Here is a 20,901-nt window from a genome sequence, read left to right on the forward strand (position 1 = left end):
CCCGTATTGTAAAGAAGAAAAAAAAAGTGTTTTTTTTTTTCATAACGTTGTCGTGCGAGTTAAAAACAGCTGCCGAAATTGTGAGTTTACAACGTAACTCTTTATTGCGCGAACATCTGCTGATAAGGAATAGCAGCACTCGTACCTCAGTGGGAGCGGTGAGCGTGCTCGTTCATCCTCGAATTCGGCCGCGCGGGTCTAGTTCGTCCGTTATTTAAACGTCTGTTACCACGCATTCGATATGAAGGAGTGATAAATGTGCGTGATTCGCTATGCAATAACGCTATAACTTATACATGCATGCGGGCCTGATGCCGCTTACTGCCGCGGAAATTGTCATGTTTGCGTCCCGACATCACGCTTTGATATTAATATACCCTTGCTACTGGCCCTTCTTTGTGGCAACAACACAAGAATGCCGAAATAAGTCCCAGTCACAGCTTTATCTGACGCTGAGGATAAATCAATGGCGATGTTGAGCTCTATTATACAGATGGCGTGTTTGTTTTCACGCAGCTAAGCCCGGAGGGACGGCGCCGAGCAGGGAAAGTGTCTTTATTTCCACCTAGCGGGTGGCGCCAGCATCCGCATTCCTGATGCGGCACAGCTGTTCGCTTGATGACTAATTTGATTAATTGCTGTACCATGGTATGCGATGAGGTCAGGCTAAAATGTTGGTCTCTCGGCTTATACTCCGCGGCGAAGAGGAGGCGCACGCTCATAGCAACGGTTGCGTAACATGGGGCCGTAGCGGGTCATGAATCGCGCTAACTTCAATCTCACTTAAGCGCTAGTGCTTGTGTGCAATCGAGAACGTAGAAAACAGATTGCGACGCGCGCTCAAGCTCGTGAATTATGAATTCTTCATTTCAGAAGCAGATACAGCATTTACGAAATTTCTGACAATGCAGCTGCGTGTTGAGCCGAACGACTCGATAGCAGGGATTACCCCCAATGAAAGAACCACGGACACGTTAAACCTTACAGTTTTATTTCATACAGAGAAGATGTTAGCCGCTCGTCAGTCGGCACTTTTCGTGTCCATGCCCGCCGGCAAAAAATGTGGGCCGTTCCCGGAGGCAGTGCAGTAGCGGGCCGACCCGTAGTGGAGCGAAGCAGGCTTCACACACTCACCAAAGTGAAGCGAGAAATGCATAATTTCGTCGGAATCACGAACGTATCGAATAGCATTCGCTTAAAAAAACTAAAATTAAGAGTCCGAAACCCATAATTAATGACCAGGCGCTCCTGATAACAATGCGCTCGCGCATATTTTTCCCCGCTAAGTATTGCTGTTGCGCAAGCTGCCGTCGCCGCGACAGCTTGACGTCACTAGCCTCTCTCATACAAAAGGACCAGCCTAACGACTAGTTTCATTGTTGTCGCCGCACCATTATGGGTAGACAGCGGGTAGTCCGCACTCCTGAGGAGCAACATGAGTACGAGGAGAGGCAAAGGAAAAAAGAAATGGCAATACGACCATCGGCGGCGTCCTGTCACAATTACCATTACTTCAATTGCTCTAAATTACCATTACCGTCATTACCCTATAGCCATAAAGCATCGCATACCCCACCTCGGCAGCTGTAGTGGTGGTTTTCAACTGCAACATTGGACATCCAACTTTCGCAGGGCCGGGGCGACGAGCCAATGCTTCACGCAGCTTCGGCTTCAGTCGCGATATTTCGCGCAGACACTTCACCGCATGCTCATATAAGCTCACCTGAATCATTCGCGGCACATCGGCGCACTCCGCCTCTGTGCCTCGTAAGATCTTGGACAACTCGCTGAAGACCTCGTTGTCGAGCCCTACAAGGAAAGAAAAGAAAGAGCGTGTCTTCGCCGTCATACTTACTTGAAAAAAAAAAAACAGACGTGAGACCAAAACTAAACCATCTGCATTATGGAGCTATCTGGTGAAACATCCGCTATATTTGTGCTCCACTAAACAATGCATGACCTAACTTACACTATTGATCAATGACTTTTATGCTGCAATGTGAAATGTTTTGCTTTAAGAATTTGCTGTAAAATATATGAAGTGACAAGTTTTAAGTTTTATGGAATTTTCAAAAATAGCTTGTTGCAAAAATACTCTTTGAAAGAGAGGTGGACAAAACGTGCACGAGAATTCGAAACACTTATTAAATATAATAACCAACATTCACTTATTAATTTCTGAGTTCATTACCCTGAGGCGCATATTGCGATTTACTAATTGTAGCCGATGAGCTTCCAATGCGTAACCACTTAAAGTAAATTTCCAGAATGACGTCAGTTCGGAAATATGCGCCATCAAACTCGCCGTAGAAAGCACTGTCATTCCACTCGCTCGTTTATATACTGAAGCACAACAGTAACGGGAAAGCCCATATATTTTGTCCTACACTTTATATTATCTCGAAAGTGTTGTCGTCCTGGAAATTCATTTCAAGTGGATACGTCCTGCAAGCTCGGCGGCTACAGTTCGTGAAGTGGCATACACTCTATGGGATGTAAAGCAATTAAAAAAGAGAATTAGCGAATTTTCTCTGATTAGTTCCATATCTGTTTCGATTTGTCATGTTAGTACTTTCTGCCTCTTCTAATAATGTAGCTCAACGACAATAATTACGCGATCTCCCACAGGTGATCACTAAAAATTTCGTAAAATTTAAAATGATCACCCTGTGGGTTGCAGACGGTTGCTTCTCTTGTGTCGAAGATTATTCCACTGCTGCTAGTAAGCCCGCACAATAAAAATATGGAAGAAAGAAGACAGAAAAGCAGTGGCTTTTTCCTAGCACCACACGACGCTGCTTCCCTCAAACTTTGTGTGAAACACAGGTAAGTCACTCTACCTGAAAACAGTTTTATTGATGGGAAAGCATCAATTGGCTCCGTGAACAGAAAAAATTCATGTGGCCGCAACATTCATATGGGCACGAATTACCAGCGAAGCGATTTATGCTGCAGTAATGGGCTGCATAGATGAGCTGCGTACATTATGAAATCATGCATTCTTTTTTTTTTCATACGGCACCACACTACACCAACACAAGCGCCCCCGCGGTCACCGCACCTCCCACGCATCTGCCGTAACCGCTGTCGCAGCCGCGCCGCCACCACTGACATGCCTGACGTTATAACCATAGAAGCGCAGGCCACTTGCACAGGAGCCGTTGCCACACTCTTTCCCCCTATCATTATTCTTCGAAAAGGATCTAAGCGAATAAAGCGCATAAAGGCCAACTTGCCATACTAAGTGCACTTCCTTAAACGGGGTGTCCGAAGCAACATTAATTAAAATTTAATGTATGCAAATGCCACGTAGCCTCACAGAACCCCGGTGATGTTGCTTGCCGTCGCTTTGAAAAACATAGATTATTCACTTTCTTCATTTCGCCTGATTAGGTAAGCAACCTTAAATAATTATTCAATTTCTTAAATATTCCAATTCGCAGGCTTCTTGCACGCTCGAAATGTCACTTTTACGAAGCACGTATTGAGCGACAGACAGCTGTATCGGGAGTTTTTCATGTTCTTCTACAATTTAGTCATCCTCACTTTTCGTCTAGTTCTAACATCTGAGAAGTTCAATGTATAATTACGACTAATTAAGTTATTAGGCGGAATGAAGAAAATAATCTGAGCACCTTTAGGCGATGTCAGACAAAATTTACTTGGTTCCCTCCAGCTTCATGGTATTGGCAGCTATTTGTCCAGCCACGTGGTTCTGCTTCGAAGAGGGTGAAGAGTGCAAACCGATGTGCTACATAGGTTATAAAGCTTGTGGGTTGGCGTAGAGACGAGGAAGAAGTGGCGCTATAGTACTGGAGGAGAGAGAACCAAGAACTTCAATAGACCACCCCAGGGATGTTTGCTCAGCCATGGAGGAATTATCACTTGTTCCAGGGAGATCTTCTGAAGCACTTCATACGCTGTATTCATTCTTTCCTTACAGTTTAACCAATTTTAGCAGTAACAAGAATTTCCTATTACTACCCAAATAATGGCCAATCCCTGCGATAGGTATGCGCCAACATCAAAAGGAAAACCAAAGCAAATGGAGGAACGGCTTCATGTGCGTCTGTTGATATGTTTACATTTTGACGCAGTCGCAGAGAATTAACACTAGTGCGCGTTGACAAGATTCACCGAAAGCGAAGAGGGAAACGCCGGAGAACTACCGTCCAAGTATAGAGATGGAGGCTGACTCGGGCGGGTCTTCTACATCGATTCACCGAAAGGGAAGAGGGAAACGCCGGAGAGCTACCATCCAAGTATAAAGATGGAGGCTGACTCGGGCGGGTCGTCTACATCGATTCACCGAAAGGAAAGAGGGAAACGCCGGAGAGCTACCGTCCAAGTATAAAGATGGAGGCTGACTCGGGCGGGTCTTCTACATCGATTCACCGAAAGGGAAGAGGGAAACGCCGGAGAGCTACCGTCCAAGTATAACGATGGAGGCTGACTCGGGCGGGTCTTCTACATCGACCGAACCACTCATCGGCGTCATCAGCAAGGCCAGTCCACGCGACCGCACCTTCACAGAGAGAGGTACGCCAGAATTTCGCACTTTGATGCACTTTGGCAAGACTTATATACTGTCATACACCACCGAATGAGTCGCCGTGAGGACAGAATTCGATGTCTATTACGATTAACCTACTGCATATGCCGGCGAAGCAGGTTGGGCAAAAGTCCAAGCTCTTGAATATCTTAGTCAGGCGGCATTACACGGAGCCGTTTCAAAAAGTGGTGCTGTAAAAGCGTACGATTTTGATGGTAGGTCAACGGCTGCAGCTACATGGATAGATTTTATTAATGCGCCTTCCAAGAAAATCATTGCGATTTAGATGATGACAAGAAACATGGAGCCATTTTTGTCGGGAATCGTGTAAACAGGACCAACCTGCAAGTCTCAGACTACCTTAGGGACGCGTCGAGCCAATGGAAATAAAGCTTCCTGAGATCGTTTAAAATGAACAGACCATAACGGGGGAACAGAGTTTAGGCACAAAGACGGGAGCCTTCAAGAATACTTGTATGAAAATTGAAGGATTCTCCTACTCGCTGACGCAAGCCTTCCTCACACATTAGTTGTGCCGCTTCCTGACTAGGTCAGCATGACGAAGGGCTTGAAATTTCTCGCATAAAAAAGTGCACTGTTTGTTTGGAGTGAACCTTGCGAAGAAACATATCAAGAACTTGTCAACATCATATCTTCAGATCCAGACATGAAACTTCCGGTCTTCAAAACGTTTTTCGAGCTCTGCACAGACGCATCACTTATGGAGCTGAGGCCGTACTCTACGAAGGGGATGGCTCACAGCCACTTGGGTTCCTGCTCAGGGCTCGGGGTAATTAATAGTGCGCCTTTACGAAAGCACAAGAAAACTGCGCTACAAGGAAAAGGAAGCGCTTGAAGTGCAACGGCTATCAGATATTTCCGCTCATACGTTAAGATCGACACTTCATCCTGTTTATGGGCGACAAAGCACTTAACTATCTTCTCAATCTCTCGTAACCCTCGGGTATATTAGTGAGGTGGATCAGCGAATTCAAGTGTGATTGCAAGTCACACTTGGAGTGAACACAGACCAAAGGACAAGCTGCCATAAGCTGATGCACCATCCCGGCTGCATATTTCACCATCAGCAAATACGGAAAAATTGTACACCTTCGACATCTCATAGCGCACAGAGGAAATTGGACCACAGGACGAGATGTTTTCCGTGCCAGAGACATGCCGGCCAAGAATCTTGCCATTTTACCACGCAACTACTCAGTAGAATGGGCATGACGGATTCTCAAAGACCTTCAGGAAGATAAACCTGCGTTTTGCTTGAGAAAATCTACAAAAAATATGTACATAAATATGACCGCATTTCCCACCTTTGTGAAATAGTGAAAGCCAAATACAAACCTAAAGGGAGCGAAATCGTCATTCCCACGCATGGGAGCATGCCCTTTGATGTCGTCCACCTCAACTTCGTTTAAATAAAAAAAATGGAGAAAGGATGTTGAGGACGCAGGCTTTCGCTGGCGCTATTGACGTATGTACAAGAAGGGTAGCAGCTAAATGAGGGAAACAGAATGCCATTGCCCTGATGGCACAAGTTGCTTCCAAGAACTAAAGTATTGGTCTCCGATACCGTACCTGTTTCTCGTATCGATGAGCTCAGAAAATGGACAGAACAGAAAGACACCGCTATAACAACTTGGTCGCCGTACTAGCCAGAGGGCAACGCACTCGCAGAAAGGTTAAATTGTGATCTCAAGAAATACTTGTATTTATACCCTACCTTCCCTGGTTGGTGGAAATGCGCCTAGGAATTTGCAGAGACTGTACACTGAAACACCTGCACGGAGTGGTAGGGCCGCAGTCCGCACTTATCTGCAAATGAATCAAGTTCTTGGCTTCCTGCAGATCGTCAGTTAGGAATCGCCGGTAGTGTTACTCTTCTAGAGACGGTCAAGACAGCCGAACAGCAAACGTAATATAAATTTGGAATGAAGATAAACTTCCACTTCGGTTGCCTGCGATTGAACCTGCATGTTTCATACACAAGAAAGGGCTCAGTGGCCTCAATTGCCAATTTAGTCATCCATACATGGTTCAGATCATGAACAGCAGGTTGCCATTATCCTTCAAGAGAAAAGTGTAAACAGCTGTGTCTTACCAGTACTCACGCATACGGAACAGAAACTTGGAGGATTACGAAAAGAGTTCTATTCAAATTGATGACGACGCAATGAGCTATGGAAAGAAGAATATGGGTGTAACGTTAAGGGACAAGAAAAGAGCAGATTAGGTGAGGGAACAAACGCAAGTTAATGACATCTTTGTTGAAATCAAGAAAAACAATGGGGCTTGGGCAGGACATGTAATGAGGAGGGAAAATAACCGATGGTCATTAAAGGTTACGGACTAGACTCCAAGGGAAGGAAAGCGTAGCAGGGGGCGGCAGAAAGCTAGGTGGGTGGATGAGATTAAGTTTGCAGGGACAACATGTGCACAATTAGTACATCACCGGGGTAGTTGGAGAAGTATGGGAGAGGCCTTTGCCCTGCCGTGGGCGTAACCAGGCTGATGATGATGATGATGATGATGATAATTATGATGATGATGATGTGGTTCCCATCAATCGGGAAACTGTGCATGCCATTGTGAGCCATCCGCGCATGACTGCGGTGCCGCACTACACGCAGGAACCCAATGCAACACGAGTATTAAGTGGATCAAGACCGTTCTTCTTGCGCACGCAAGCTTTCATCGTTCTGCTTCGCAGCTCCGTTAGCTGGGTGCATGGCATACAAAGCTTTTACTCCCACTATACAGACGACTCTTTCCCCTCCGTCTTATCAAGTGCATCTCATGAACAACGATCTTCTTGGCGGTGTCCGCCACCTTGGCTCTGGCCATGCAACGGCATCAGACACCCATCTAAGAGGCACCCAGGAGGCACAAGACGTTCTTGTATATTCTTTCGTTGCAAGTATCAATGCTCGAATTCTGCGCAGCGCGCTCCTGTGCCCACAGCGTGCAGAGGTAAGCAAGACTGACCGTATGCAGCCAACCCTGAACACCGAACGTAAATTATTGAACTTACCGCCATACGAGATGCATTGAACTCGCTGAAGCGTTTTTTCGAAATCCCGTAGTACTTGTAGATTGTCATCAGCATCGAATGCATGCTAGCAGTTCGCAGTACTTTTCGTGAAGCTCCATACACGTGACCCTCAAATGCCCTCCACTAGCTGGAGAGAAACGCCTATTCCGGTCCGTATCTAGTGGATCTCATGTGTCGCTGCAGCTGGCCAGTTAGAGGTAAAATCTGACATTCTTCCGCCAAAGATACGTCACCCTGTACCGTAGTTTTCAAATAAATGAGGACAACTGCTACTCAGTGACGTACTTAATCCCCTAGAGAAAAAGGCACTTCGTAGATGCTTTAGGCCTGCGCTTAAGCTGGTTGCACTGCCCTGTGGTCACAGCAATACTATGCCGCAATTGGGCGTTCTTGCCCATTTTGTGCCGTCTCCGTCAATGTTGTAAACGTGACAAACATGCATTGGTCGTGCCCGGTGCTATAGCAAGCGTGTCTGCGACATCTCGGGCCGATCGAGCTTCGTCCGGACCACCCACTCGACTTGCAGAGTTTGGTGCATGGGCCGTTGTCTTCTCTATAGTTTGTGCACGAAGGAAACTTTTTTTTGCATATGATTTACAAATCTTAGCTGTGGTGTAATTTCAATATTCCTCCGGGCAGTCCTTCTAGAAAGAATCATAGTGTGAAAGGGTGTTTCCTTGCCTCAATTACATTTTGTGTTTATGAAGTGCGCAAGCTATTGAAATATATTGCTGAGCGTGAAAACACAGAGCAAACACTATGCAATAACAAATAACTAGGTGCACGTACCTCCTCTGGCACTGCTGAGAATACTAATAATGATGGAGTTGTAGAAGGAAGACGATGTGGCTGCATTCCTCAGAAGAATAGCAGGCTGCAAGAAACGCCATTGGTTACTATCACACGGAGATTTCGGCGATAATTATATACTATAAAACTCTGTTTTACGGTAACTCATTGGTTTTATAAACTTCTCGATTGCTTTTTTAAACAAGAAGTATTCCGATCGGCCAAAGAAAACATTCCGATCGAAGGCGTTTCGTTTTGCCATCGTAGTTCTGCGGCGAATTAGATGCCTCGTCGAGCGCGGAATTCTATATATATTGCCCTTTCTGTTAGATAACTGCAGGTACAACGACATATGTATCTACATTAAACATTTCGGAAGACTATAACACACTCGCTTCACGTTATATTACCACGCGCAGAATGTTTGACTTTTCCCGGTGACCGTTCTAGTTTCGACTATCAGCGTTAGCGATATGCCGTTCGACGGAAGGCAACCGCAATGTATCTAAAGACTCTCGATTATAGCCGAAGATTTTGCATCCAAAAAGTGTTATTTAATCATATTGCGGGTGCTACGCGAATGCTGTTATTTATTCTCGAATGTAAGCTGGTGCTCAGCTCCGGGGGGAGGGGGGCGCAGGGAGGGGAGGCTTCTTACCTCACGTATGTGATGAAAGCTGCGTCCTATGTAGTCATAGATCTGCTCGGCAGTGGACGCTTCATCAACTGACAGGCGTAGCTCCGCTGATTTCTTTGTATTGCTCTCCACACCTTGGCTAGCGGTGAGCATCGTCTGTGAGAAACAGAGACAGTAGCAGTATAATTCAAACCCTGTAAAAATTATGCAGATCCCACGCACTCTCAAAATTTTAGGTGTGAGGTTTTACGTGTAAATCCCCTTTCTGATTATGAGGCACGCCGTAGTGGGGGGGGGGGGGGAGGGATCTGCACACATGGGATCTGCACAATTTTTTCTACCTGGAACTGCTACGACGTTGACTTACTTTTGCGAAGTAGTAAAACTGCACAGGAAGTTTCCAGCGGGTGACCATCCTCATCCGGTTTATGCCAGCTTCCACTTCGTCGCCTGCGTCACGTGCCAATATGCTGTACATTAACGACTTCTCTATTAGGTTTCCATCCGGTCCTGTCCTCCGTAAGCCCTGGAATATAGTTTACACATTCTCGTGGAAATTGCCTGGGATTACGCAGGCTGACTTCGTTGCACTCAACGTTACGTACTGGAAACGCACTATCCTAGCTTTTGTTTTCCAGGCTTTCTAAGCATTGCATTCTTTGAGTGCGCTGTTAAAACTGAAAAGCTGACAGCAGTCGGCATTCTCAAAAATGGAAGCACCACAACAGATTCCACCAAAGATAAATGCAACATCAAAAATGTGTTATATATATTGTTACGGAAACATGAAAGAAGGGAGAGAGGAAGAAGATCGTGAGACGCTGGTTGCTGCGTGTTGTTACTAGTCAGACGTTTTTAACCCCATTGATCCTGCTTCTATATGCTTTGTGAATACAGTCTTATACTCCCAATATCCCCGTAACATATTGGTAGAGGTGCGGTGTACCACGGCTGGAAACGGAGCTCCACAGTGGACGCCGCATTACCGTCCGCACCATGAACGACGGTGAGCACTCCGGATCAACGTCGTCACTGCCTCCAACGTCACCATCGCCCACTACGTCGCTGTCCCCTTCAGTTGTGAGTGTGCAACCCAAAAATCTCGGAACTTTCTGCAGGACAGATGGCGCCGACGTTGAAATGCGGGTGCCTATGTACGAACGTGTGAGTGGAATAAACAGGTGGTACCCTACACTTATGCTAGCTGATCTGTTCTTCTACCTAAGAGGCAAGGCAAAGGTGTAGTTCGAAAACCATAATGAGGAGCTGACTAGCTGGGACCAATGCAAATAGAAGTTAACAGAGTTGTTTGGGTAACCAGCCGGCCGTAAAATTGCCGCAAAGCAGGAACTGGCCTCTCATGCCCAATCCCCCACAGAGTCCTACGTTTCGTATATCGAGGACGTTCTGGTGCTTTGTCGTAAAGCCGATCACGACATCACAGAAGCTGAGATGGTAGGGCATGTGCTCAAGGAAGTGCTGACGACGCCCTTCACCTGCTCATGTGCAAAAGCTGCTCTACAGCTGATGCTATCATCAAAAAGTGCCGACGATTCGAGTTCGCAAAAAGCCGACACGTTCTGCACCCACTCACCAGACTTCCCAATACTGCCGCAACGTCGACGTGTCCGCACAGCAGCATGCGTCGCCATCAGAGGACGTGGTGCGAATCGTTCGACGTCAACTGGACGCGATGGCGCCCGCAGCTTTCTGTTCGCGTAGGCCTGATGCTACCCCTTTTTCAGTTCCTCTCGTGCTCGCCACCGTTTGACAAGAGCTTCAAAACTTTGGCCTACATTCGGTCTATGGTGTCACCAAACCCAGAGCCAACTAACGCCCTTCAACTGTTTTCGCTCCAACCCGACGCTTTTCTCCGTGTTATCGCAACCAGACTGAATGGAAAACCGTCGACGACCAGCCGATATATTTCACCTGTCGGCGCGTTGGTTATATCGCCAGATACTGTCGCAACTCGTGGCCCTCAACACCTCGCACGCCGACCAACCTGAGCCATTTTAATGGAAATGCCCGCAATGTTTCGCCCACCGCCGAGTCTTAACAGAGCCGTCAGCTCTGCCAGGAACACGTCGTACCGTGCTCACGGAATGAAACGCGTCAATTTAGGGCTAAGTAATGCGCATACTTTCGCTTCAACCGGTTGCAGTTCGTGTCACATCGACGTAATTCTGGCGCGTACACTTACATCAGAGTCCTCGTCACCTTTGGTGACCAAATTCCTAGCGACATGACATGGTGCTCTCACGTACTTGGCACATAAGTAGGGTTCTACTTAATGCTCCACGTCCTATTTCATTCCGTGTGCACTGTACATACCGGAACCATATATTACCAGATACAAGGCGTCCCGATGGGCAGTCCTCTTTCTGTAATCGTGGCTGACCTGCTAATGCAACACTGGGAACCGGTTGTGATGATATCCTTGCCCTTCCCTGCCAAAATGTACTGTCGCTATGTAGATGACACTTCTGTCATTGTCGAAAAGAAAACCCTACATGCCATGCATGAGGCGCTTAATGCCGTCCATCATGCCGTTCAATTTACATGCGAGACGGAGAATCGTGGCAACATAGCCGTTCTAGATGTGCTGGTACGTCGGAGCAATGGAGGTTCAGTGGAGACAGCCGTATATCGCAAATCATGCGATAGCGGGAGTATGCTGAGTTTTGACTCTCACCACCCTACAGAACAGAAGCATACTGCGGTATGTACGCTCCTGTCTCGTTGCGATGCACTCTCGTCAACGCAATCTTTGAGGGAGCAAGAATTAACTAGTGTTGCCGCTCTTTTCCATAAACGGAGTTACCCTCTGCGCTTTGTCAACGATACGCGACGCCGCAAGGCAGAGCAAGGCAGAGCAAGGCCAAAAGGCAGGCTTCCTTTGTGTGCATTCTGTATGTTCGCGGTGTAGCAGATGCAGGGCGCAGGGCCTTATGGCCTTTGGGTGTTCGAACTGTGTTCAAACCCTCGTATACATTGCCGAACGCGTTCCTGAAGCTAAATGACCGCACACCTCCGGACGAACAAAGTGGTGTCGTCTACAAGGTTGGCTGCTCGGACTGTGGTGCCGCTACATTGGCGTGACGGGGCGGTGACGTCTCACTCGACTCGAGGAACACTTAAGCGACGTTACGAAAGCCACCCATGCCACACGTGCAAAGACGGAACTGGTCGATCATCGTATAACAAAAGGACACATGTTCGATTTTGATCATGCAACCACGTTAGCACGGGAACACCGATGGGCCCAGGAATATTTGTGTAATCATGGTTTATCCGTCGCAAAAAATCTGCCGCGGCCCCCTGCCGGATGTTTACGGCATTATCGTACATAAATAGAATGTATTTTCTCATTTGTTGCCATTTGCGTACTGACGATGCCACCCGCATAGGTGGTGAAACGTCTATGTTTTTGTTATACTTTATTGTTGAGTAAAGCCAGTGATAACACGTTGAAGTATGAGTTCCCCTTGCCTTTGGGACATTCTTTCACGTGATACAGTCGCTCACGATCGCCGCGCGGACACCAGTCTCGCTCACCGCAAAGACGTCGCCCATCTTCCCGTTCGCCGCAGACGCGTGGCCTTTCGTCCCCTATGGCTTTTGGACACACCCTTTCGGAAAACTAAGAAATGCAGCCCTCGGAGGTGGTGCTGCATTGCCCACTACTCCAGCAAATCCTCTGTCTGTGTCCACAAAGAGAAGTGTAATTGACGTTAAAATAGGTGGCTTACCTGTCCAAGCACTCGTCGACACTGGAGCCCAAGTGTATGTGATCAGTGCTTGCCTACGTAGACGCTTAAAGAAGGTCCTCCCCCCAGCAGGTGCCCGAGTGCTTCTTGTGGCCGACGGCAGCATGCTTGTTGTACTTGGAATGTGTACTGCGCGCCTAAGTATAGCCGTCCGCCCAACTTCTGCTTTCTTTACTGTGATCGACAACTGCCCTCACGGCAAAAATCCTTGGATTGGACTTTTTATCCCATCATTCCGCTCCCATCGACTGCGCAACCGGCGTCCTTCAGTTGGAACTGCCTCAAGTCGCCGGTGCCCCGAGCACCGCTCCACCACCCTTGTGTGCGCTTCAAAATGTCCGTCTATCACCTGAGGCAGTCACTTACGTCGCTTTGAGCGCACAGCCACAGATTCCCGACAGTGAATATGTCCTTCGCCCCATCATCGACGTGTTTTTGAACCGGAACGTTGCTCTTCCGCATAGGCTGGTGACGGTTGCTAATAACAACGCCGTTCTTTCGCTTCTGAATTTCAGCCTGAGCTCTCAAGCGCATCCAGCCGGCATGTTCTTGCAGCGTTTTTAATACTTCCGAATTTGACATTGAAAGTCTGAATGCCGAGAGCTGTTTCTTAGCACTAATTGCAGCTCAGAGCTCTGGTTACTCACAATATGTTTCTGAAAATTAGTGAAACCAAAAGCTAGTTGTACTCACGCTCTGAATAAAGGAAGTGCTCGAACTAGGTTAATGGCAGCCGCAGCCCGAGTTTTGAACGAAGATGGTGCGCCTCTATTCTTCGAGGGTGATCATAACGATTTGGCGACGAGTATCAACTGGCAATTGCAAGATGCCAACGTAACGTTATCTTGAGTCCTTCGAGCACCACTTCCAGTCGCAGCAGGAGTATTTGAAGAGTATTCTTCTAATGCCTACCATATAAGCTGTACCTATGTATGGTACGTTGGCCGCAATACCTCCCTCATACTTGCATAAAGCAACGCATAACCCATTAATACGAATACTAACAAACACATGGCAACGTTTCACTTGTTAAACATGGGAGTTACGTTTTGACAGGTGGACAAAGGTTTGACAAGACGCTGAAATTCCGTCATATCTTGTGAAGCACACTCATTGGGACCCCTTTTACAAGAGAAATTTGTTAGTCTCTTGGTTGCGTCGAGAAAAATGTGTCGAGTGGTATTTACAAAACATTGTGCGAGAATAGCTACGATAAAGTTAGCGCTCCTGCAGCCGCAAATCGAATGCAGCGCCCAGTATTTCATTTTCCCGATGGAATGGTGGTACATATTTTAACTCTTGTGCTCAAAATGAAGTGTTATAATTAAACTCTACACGTCATGAAATTCGGCTATATGGACTCCCGTGTTATACGTATATACATGACCTAACATAAAGCTTCTTATTGAGCACTCGTTCACTCGTGAAAGCGTTCAAGTGCAGAACAAACTTAATGGTTCACTTTGAAATCTGCCATCCACAGCTTTCCAGACTAAGTATGACACAAATGTTTTGCGCTAGCTCTTATTGTTATGTAATAGTGCTTATAGCTTATCTTCAAAAGTATCTACAAGAAACACTTCCTCAAGGATTTTAACTCTGATGTTTTTTGTTTAATTATTTTTCTTTAAACGGCGAGATCTTACAACCGCTGAAAGTTCAAGTACTTTGCAACAATGGCATCCAATGGACCCATATTTTGCAGCAATGGTACGGATCGACTGTCGGCCAGAGGCAAGAAGGCGGGCCTTCGTTGTCTTCTCTGATACGTCCAGGGGACGGCTGTAGTAGTTTATTTGTAGACAATTAAGAGGCGATAATACATCACTAGCGGACGGCAAGAATTAAGGAGGCTGGTGGCAGTCTATGAGGATTCTCAAATATGCTTCAGTAGATCAATCTCTTTTTTTTTTTATACTCGTGCGAGCGTGTTAGACTTGAAACCATTGTTACCAACTGCAGTATTCTTTGTTATTATTGCACGACAAAGTACTCACACTGGGCGGTTCATGCTTTTATCATGCAATCAATTGATAGGGTAACCTTAGATCATCCCTTTGTAGCATTTATTGCTCCGTTTCTTGTGGTATGCAGTAGGCTGTCGTCAATACGCATATCAAGGAGCCCGTGAAAATCTGTTCGTCCTTTTAGAAATTCTTTCTATTAGAACCGATCTGCACAAGAAAAATTCTGCTATTTCTAGTGTGTCCCAATAGGGCTGACGCAAAACAATAAATGAAGTACCATTAAAATACTAAACTCAAATAAAACCCTAATAGATATTTATTCGAATGGTGTAACATAAGGCATAGCTTTTGCACTCTTGCCTAAGGTGTTGCTTGCCCCGACTGTCCGAATATACGCACAGTCAGGAATGCTGTAATTTCATTTAGTTTCCTCATAACGTTTTCACAGCTGGTTCTCGCGGCTTTAGAGCAGCGTTCTCACTACAATGATCAACCCGCAGAGGCACCTGGAGCTACTCGTGATGTATTGCTTCTTTGCTGTCAGCCCAGCAGGCTTCTACGTCATCGTTGACACTGGGGCAGTTAGCTCCAAAGAAGCACCATTTGCTCCTCACCCACTAACAGACTCGCCTTTTCCACGTCTTCCTATCTGGACCTCGCGGTGAGCCGAGTAGCGGGAATGCAGCTGAATCAACTGCATACTTAACATTCCAGCGAATATTTTTGCATTGAGTTTATAGGTAACCAAAGTGAATGCTCCCTCACTGTTCCATCATATCCGAAAATTCATCATAAGCAGGTTAGGGTTAACCGGAATGCACTGTAACTCCAAGATTGGAGCATTAGTTCTAACCGTCGATGTGTTGATCATGATTTTGGTACCAGTATACTTACATTAGACAACCAAATGAAGTAGTTGTAGCGATAAATTGGTCCCCGTGATGTTATGTATGAGGATCGATCAGGGCTGCTAGCGTACGCCAATGCCATGGCAGTGTCCTGCAAGAAATACCGATAACAAATTATCGCTTCAAAAAAGTGCATTGAACGTGCCCGACAGCTTCCAATCGCTCGAAAAAAAAACACGTAACTGTCATGCGGGACGCTTTATCAGTGGCTTTTTTAGCATTATGAGCGCTATGACCAAATTCGTGTGCGTCGTCTGTGGGCTGATATAGAGCGTGTATTCTTCATCCGCAAGCACCGCCACCATAACCAGGGAAGCGGAGCATGCTCTTAACTGCTATATTTGCAGCTGTAGCACTGCACACATTGGAAGCGGTGTTCGGTGTACTTCCTAAAAGTACTATCTTAGATTACTCACAAAGCATTACCCGGAAACATTTCTAGTACTATCATTTTTCGCGCTAGGCGAGGTGTTCTACCTGTCGTAACGCAAATAGAGCATACAGCTGCTGGATGGCTTGAGCCAAGTGCACTTATTAATGAATGCGTTGGAGCTCGAAGCCACAGATAAAAACACACAGCACAGGAATGAGATGGCTTGTTCTTTCGCTAAATAACGAGAGCAAAAAGCATCACAACTTACTTTTAGGGAAGCAGTAGCCGCAGCTACAGTCCGGGGATCCATGAATCCCGCAGCAAAGCTGATGCTTGTATCTTGAGCGGCACCATGGGATACACTTATGCCCGCCTTGCTGCGAGGAAAGCCGCCCCAAGCCAATCTCACAGCTTTCTTACCAGTTGTCCATCTAGAGGGCCAGAAAGGCGCGGCGCGCAGCCGCAAAAGCAGCGCCTTGATAAGAGAAACATTGACGCGGCAGAAACTAAGCGGCCGTGGCTGCAATAAGTGCAAAGGCGCCTTTGTCGCCGCTGCCAGCAGTTAGCTATCGTCAGTACGTTGAAGTGCAAACCGTGAATTATACAATACCGGATACATTTATTATCCAGGGGCTTCATTCACAAAAGCGTTCCTTCCGAAGAACATTTTATCATTGACCGGTCCCTTTAGCTATAGTAATATGTTCAATATAAAGGCGTTTCCGAACTCCCGAATGGTGGTCCTTGTCGCATTGGTCCCTTTGTTGATCAAGTCGGAATCTGATTGTTTTTCATTCTGACACCACTACACAATCGAAACGGGGATTATTGTACTCATGCGTTCGTCCATTATGATGTGGTTTCGTCATTTAGGTGACCTAAGCATCATCATCTTCATACTCATAATATGGTAGAGAGAAACTAACAGTGCGTGAGTGAGTGAAGGAAATAGCATCATTGGGTGCAGAAAAGACGAAGGGAAGACCCCGCGCCAACCGGCTAGTCCGACGCAGGGACCGCGAAGCCCAGCTTGAGGGCCCGATCGCGGGCACTCTAGATGGCCAGGGTTTGGTCATTGAGCACCTATCCTCGCTGAAGGAGGAACTGATGGCTTCACAGTCCCACAACACATGATCCAATGTCGCCCTTAGTCCACAGGCAGGGCAGTCCGCAGTAGGATACCTTTCAGGATATATTGCATGAAGAACCGCAAGGTTAGGATACGCACGGGCTTGTAAAAACCGAAGGACCACCGTCCGCACCCTCCATAAGGCGGGGTGCGGGAGGGGGAATACCCATCTTCACAGATTGTAGTGTGTGGTAACCTCATTGAACGTGAGCAGGGGTTCCACGCGGGGCAGGATGACTGCGGAGGCGGCGCGGTCAGTCAGTCCTCACACGGCCTCATGCGCGCCCTCTTTAGGAGGAGAGCCCTCAGTCGACCCCAAGTGAGCGGGAAACCAAGTGATAGAATGCGGAGAGATACTTTTGGTGCCTTGGAGAATGCGGAGGGCCTGAGGGGAGAACATCTTGGTTTGGCAGGCCTTAATGGCTGCCTTGAAATCGCTATATATTACCTCTCTGCGTCCACCGAACACAGCCAGCGCGATTGCAACCTATTCGGCTGCTACGGGCCTCGACGTGCGTACCGTAGCGCAGCAAGTGAGCCTACAACTAACCCACCAGCACCACAGTGGATTGAACTTCTGTCCCTATGACAACCCTAGCAAAATGTTTATGCTACATATCCAATATTCGAGTATGATCATATGAAAACACAGATGAACCTTATCACGTGTGATAAAATCACAAAATATTATTGCATTTGTGACGTGCGTGTCACAAGACTGAATGACGATGAAGACAAATTTTGCTCGGATGTGCGGAGAGGAACACGTTTCGCACCCGTTTGGACAGTCGCGACAAGTCAGGATATTTGGCGAATCTGTAGCCGTGCTCAACGCGCCCGCATGCGTGGCCATGGCAGCTGCTCCGATAAACATGGCCTCATTTTTCGTTCAGGTGCCACATAATTAGTGACTGTGGACACTCAAACCAAAGCGCAAACAATGACCGGGCCATCACAGTTTATCACCGAGCCCCACCTACACCTATGTATCAGCCTGGTCACTTCCAGATAGACTATGGAGCGCGCCAGTGTCCTTTAACGGTCAATGCCGTTTAACGGTTCTGAGGGAGTCGCAGAAGCCGCGTCAGGCTCTTCACAGTTGGTACCTCGTGAGAACTGGATACTGATAAAATCTTCCACCGCACCGGTACCACAGAAACCACGATGCAGTGACTGCACGACCACAGCGCTTTCCTCGCCTCGTCCGTTGCATGGCTACTAAGAACTTCCCAGTCCACTGCAGGCCCCGTCAAATCCTCTGCAGGTGCGCCTACTAGTTTTCAACAGAGATCTCCTTGCATCCAAGCCCACGTGTACCACCACGTCGGCACGCACTTGACTCGAATTGCATGGCATGGTGAGTCGAAGTCCTGGCGTTGATACAGCCGCGAGTGGTTCCTTTGCGTCTGGTGATACGAATTCCGATGCTCCTGTTCTGAGATAGGCCCCACGGCAGCAACATAGTGAGGCTGGTCCATCAGCTGTCACGTGCACTGCAACTCCTCACAACACCAGCGTCTTTCGTGCTGTAGCGTTGCTTTCTGATTCCACTTACAGTGCTCCGTAAGTGTATCAGCTCTAACGTCCCAGAGACATGGCCATGACGTCAGTGGCGTATGAGCTGTTTCTCGAATGTGAAGGGGGGGGGGGGGGGGGGGGCAAGTCACCTCTCTCGCTCTCCCTATATATATATATATATATATATATATATATATATATATATATATATATATTGCTCTACTGCCGCTGCTCTGTCCGCATTGACGCGTCACGCCAACAATGGCAGCTGCACTACCCTGCATATCATTTCCCCTTTGACTTCTGCAGAACATGTCCGCTTTTCGTATGCTTTACGACAAAGCCCGACACGGAGGGTTCCTTGCAAGGGGAGAGGAGGTTAGATTAGCAGCATCTACCTAACCTCCCTCCCACCCGGCTCCTTCCGGGCGGGAAAGAGGTAAGGTAGATGCCGCTTTAGTGGCCACAGACCAATAGACGATGACATGTTGTTTATATAATATGTTAATGACATGTCGATTTGTTGAAAAATGTTCATTGCAGGTTACACAAAAGTTCACGTTCACGAGTGGGCGGAGAATGCATACTCAGAGCGGGCATAGGTGGCACGTATTCTTTGTCTGCATTCTTTGTCTTTGTCTGGCACGTGAGTTTGCCTCCCTTGCGGATAAGAAAGGCTTGAGAATGCGTCTTTGTCATCGACAGATCTATTTTTCTATCGTAATTTATGAACCATTACATTCTAGTGTTGCCAAGATATTTGGAAGCGTGTCATTGAAGTGAGACAAAAAACTCACTAACGCTCTAGCTATAACTGTGAGGTGTATTTAGGAGTGTAGTTATTTTGAAACACTAATAAAAGCTAGCGTGAACTAGATGATTTGTGGAGACGTGTCTGTCAGTCTAATGTTCGTGCAGCTGAAGGAAAACGGTGAACTTACTAACAGAGTATAGAGGGCTTCAGCTTTAGCAATGTATTTAGATATTTACATATTTTTATTAGTAGTAACTACATAAGTAAACCTATAGCCCTATATACGAGAATCGGGAAATATCGAAGTTTCGAATATGAGTAGTTGGTGTGTAATATTTTATCCCTATTCGAAAATCTATTTGGAAATTTCTAACATCAAAACTAACCAAATATTTCGCAACCGACTGTGCAAATCGAGTTAATGTTCTCCACATGCAGGACAACGTATCGCGAATTATATTTTATCAGAAGTAAAACAGCGACAAGGTGTTTGACACAATGCAGAAACGAGATCGGCAATGCAAGCTTTCTTGGTCTTGAGGGACCCTCCGTGGTTGCTTAGCGGCTACCATGTTGGGCTGCTAAGCACGAGGTCGCGGGATCAAATCCCGGCCATTACGGCCACATTTCTATGGGGGCGAAAACACCCGTGTATTTAGATTTAGGTGCACGCTAAAGAACCCGAGGTGGTCAAAATTTCCAGAGCCTCCGGACATAATCAGATCGTTGTTCTGGCACGTAAAACCCCATAATTTATTTTTTTGCGTCGGAAATTTTGCGCTAGTTAACGCTGCTTGGGTTAGATCTCATATACATACATAAATAGCCAAGACTGCATGGGCGTGGGAACTGCCATCGTTGCCGTTGCACAATTTGTCGTGCAACGCACGCGTAAGGCAGAGGTTGAGGATTCGGCTCTCACCGACAGCGTCCCCAAGTTGAGCTTTCCTCCATTCCCCCTTAGCTTCTAATTTTTGCACTTCAGTTACAAACTACAAGCAATGTATCCTATGCTTTCCCTTTTTTCATTATCTGTTGTTTTAATATGGTTCTGACTAACAAATACGTGCGAGCGTTCTTATGAAATCAGGCCCCTCTGTTGCCTTTCATCTCGTCCGATACTTGACAATCGGCTACATTGTGCTTATAGCCTAGCTAGTCAATCTTGAGCCTAGTCATGTAGGAGTTTTGTCGCATACGTTATATTAACTAGTGTTTATTCTTGTAGAAGGCTCTGTATTCTTTCTTGGGGACACAAATACCTCCTTAGCGTTTTATTTTCCTTTTCCATAACTTCTGATTTTTTTAGCAACTATTTATTGTGTGTTTCTAAAAGTTGGTCAGTTTCAAATGCCTGTCGTTCTTGGAAATTTGTTTGCCACCAGGCTTAAAGGTGTCAAGTAGTTAGTGATACAGTACTTTTCATGACTATTGTGATCT

General features: G+C 46.7%; 1 protein-coding gene across 2 annotated transcripts in view; it reads right to left on the reverse strand.

Annotated features, from left to right (window-relative positions):
- The window catches only part of LOC139054767 (rifampicin phosphotransferase-like), a 247,928-nt gene that overhangs the window by 27,557 nt on the left and 199,470 nt on the right, over window positions 1-20,901 (reverse strand). The window contains exons 25-28 of one of the 2 annotated variants that reach the window (XM_070532366.1): window positions 9,410-9,568; window positions 9,064-9,198; window positions 8,406-8,490; window positions 1,724-1,809 (exon numbers count right to left, since the gene is read on the reverse strand). The exons of the other annotated variant lie outside the window; for it this stretch is intronic. Coding sequence (XP_070388467.1) covers window positions 1,724-1,809; window positions 8,406-8,490; window positions 9,064-9,198; window positions 9,410-9,568 — 465 coding nt within the window. The remainder of the gene's footprint in view (window positions 1-1,723; window positions 1,810-8,405; window positions 8,491-9,063; window positions 9,199-9,409; window positions 9,569-20,901) is intronic. 2 annotated transcript variants of the gene reach the window in all.

This window comes from Dermacentor albipictus, chromosome 1 (assembly GCF_038994185.2).
Source record: "Dermacentor albipictus isolate Rhodes 1998 colony chromosome 1, USDA_Dalb.pri_finalv2, whole genome shotgun sequence".
Lineage (NCBI taxonomy): Eukaryota > Metazoa > Arthropoda > Arachnida > Ixodida > Ixodidae > Dermacentor > Dermacentor albipictus.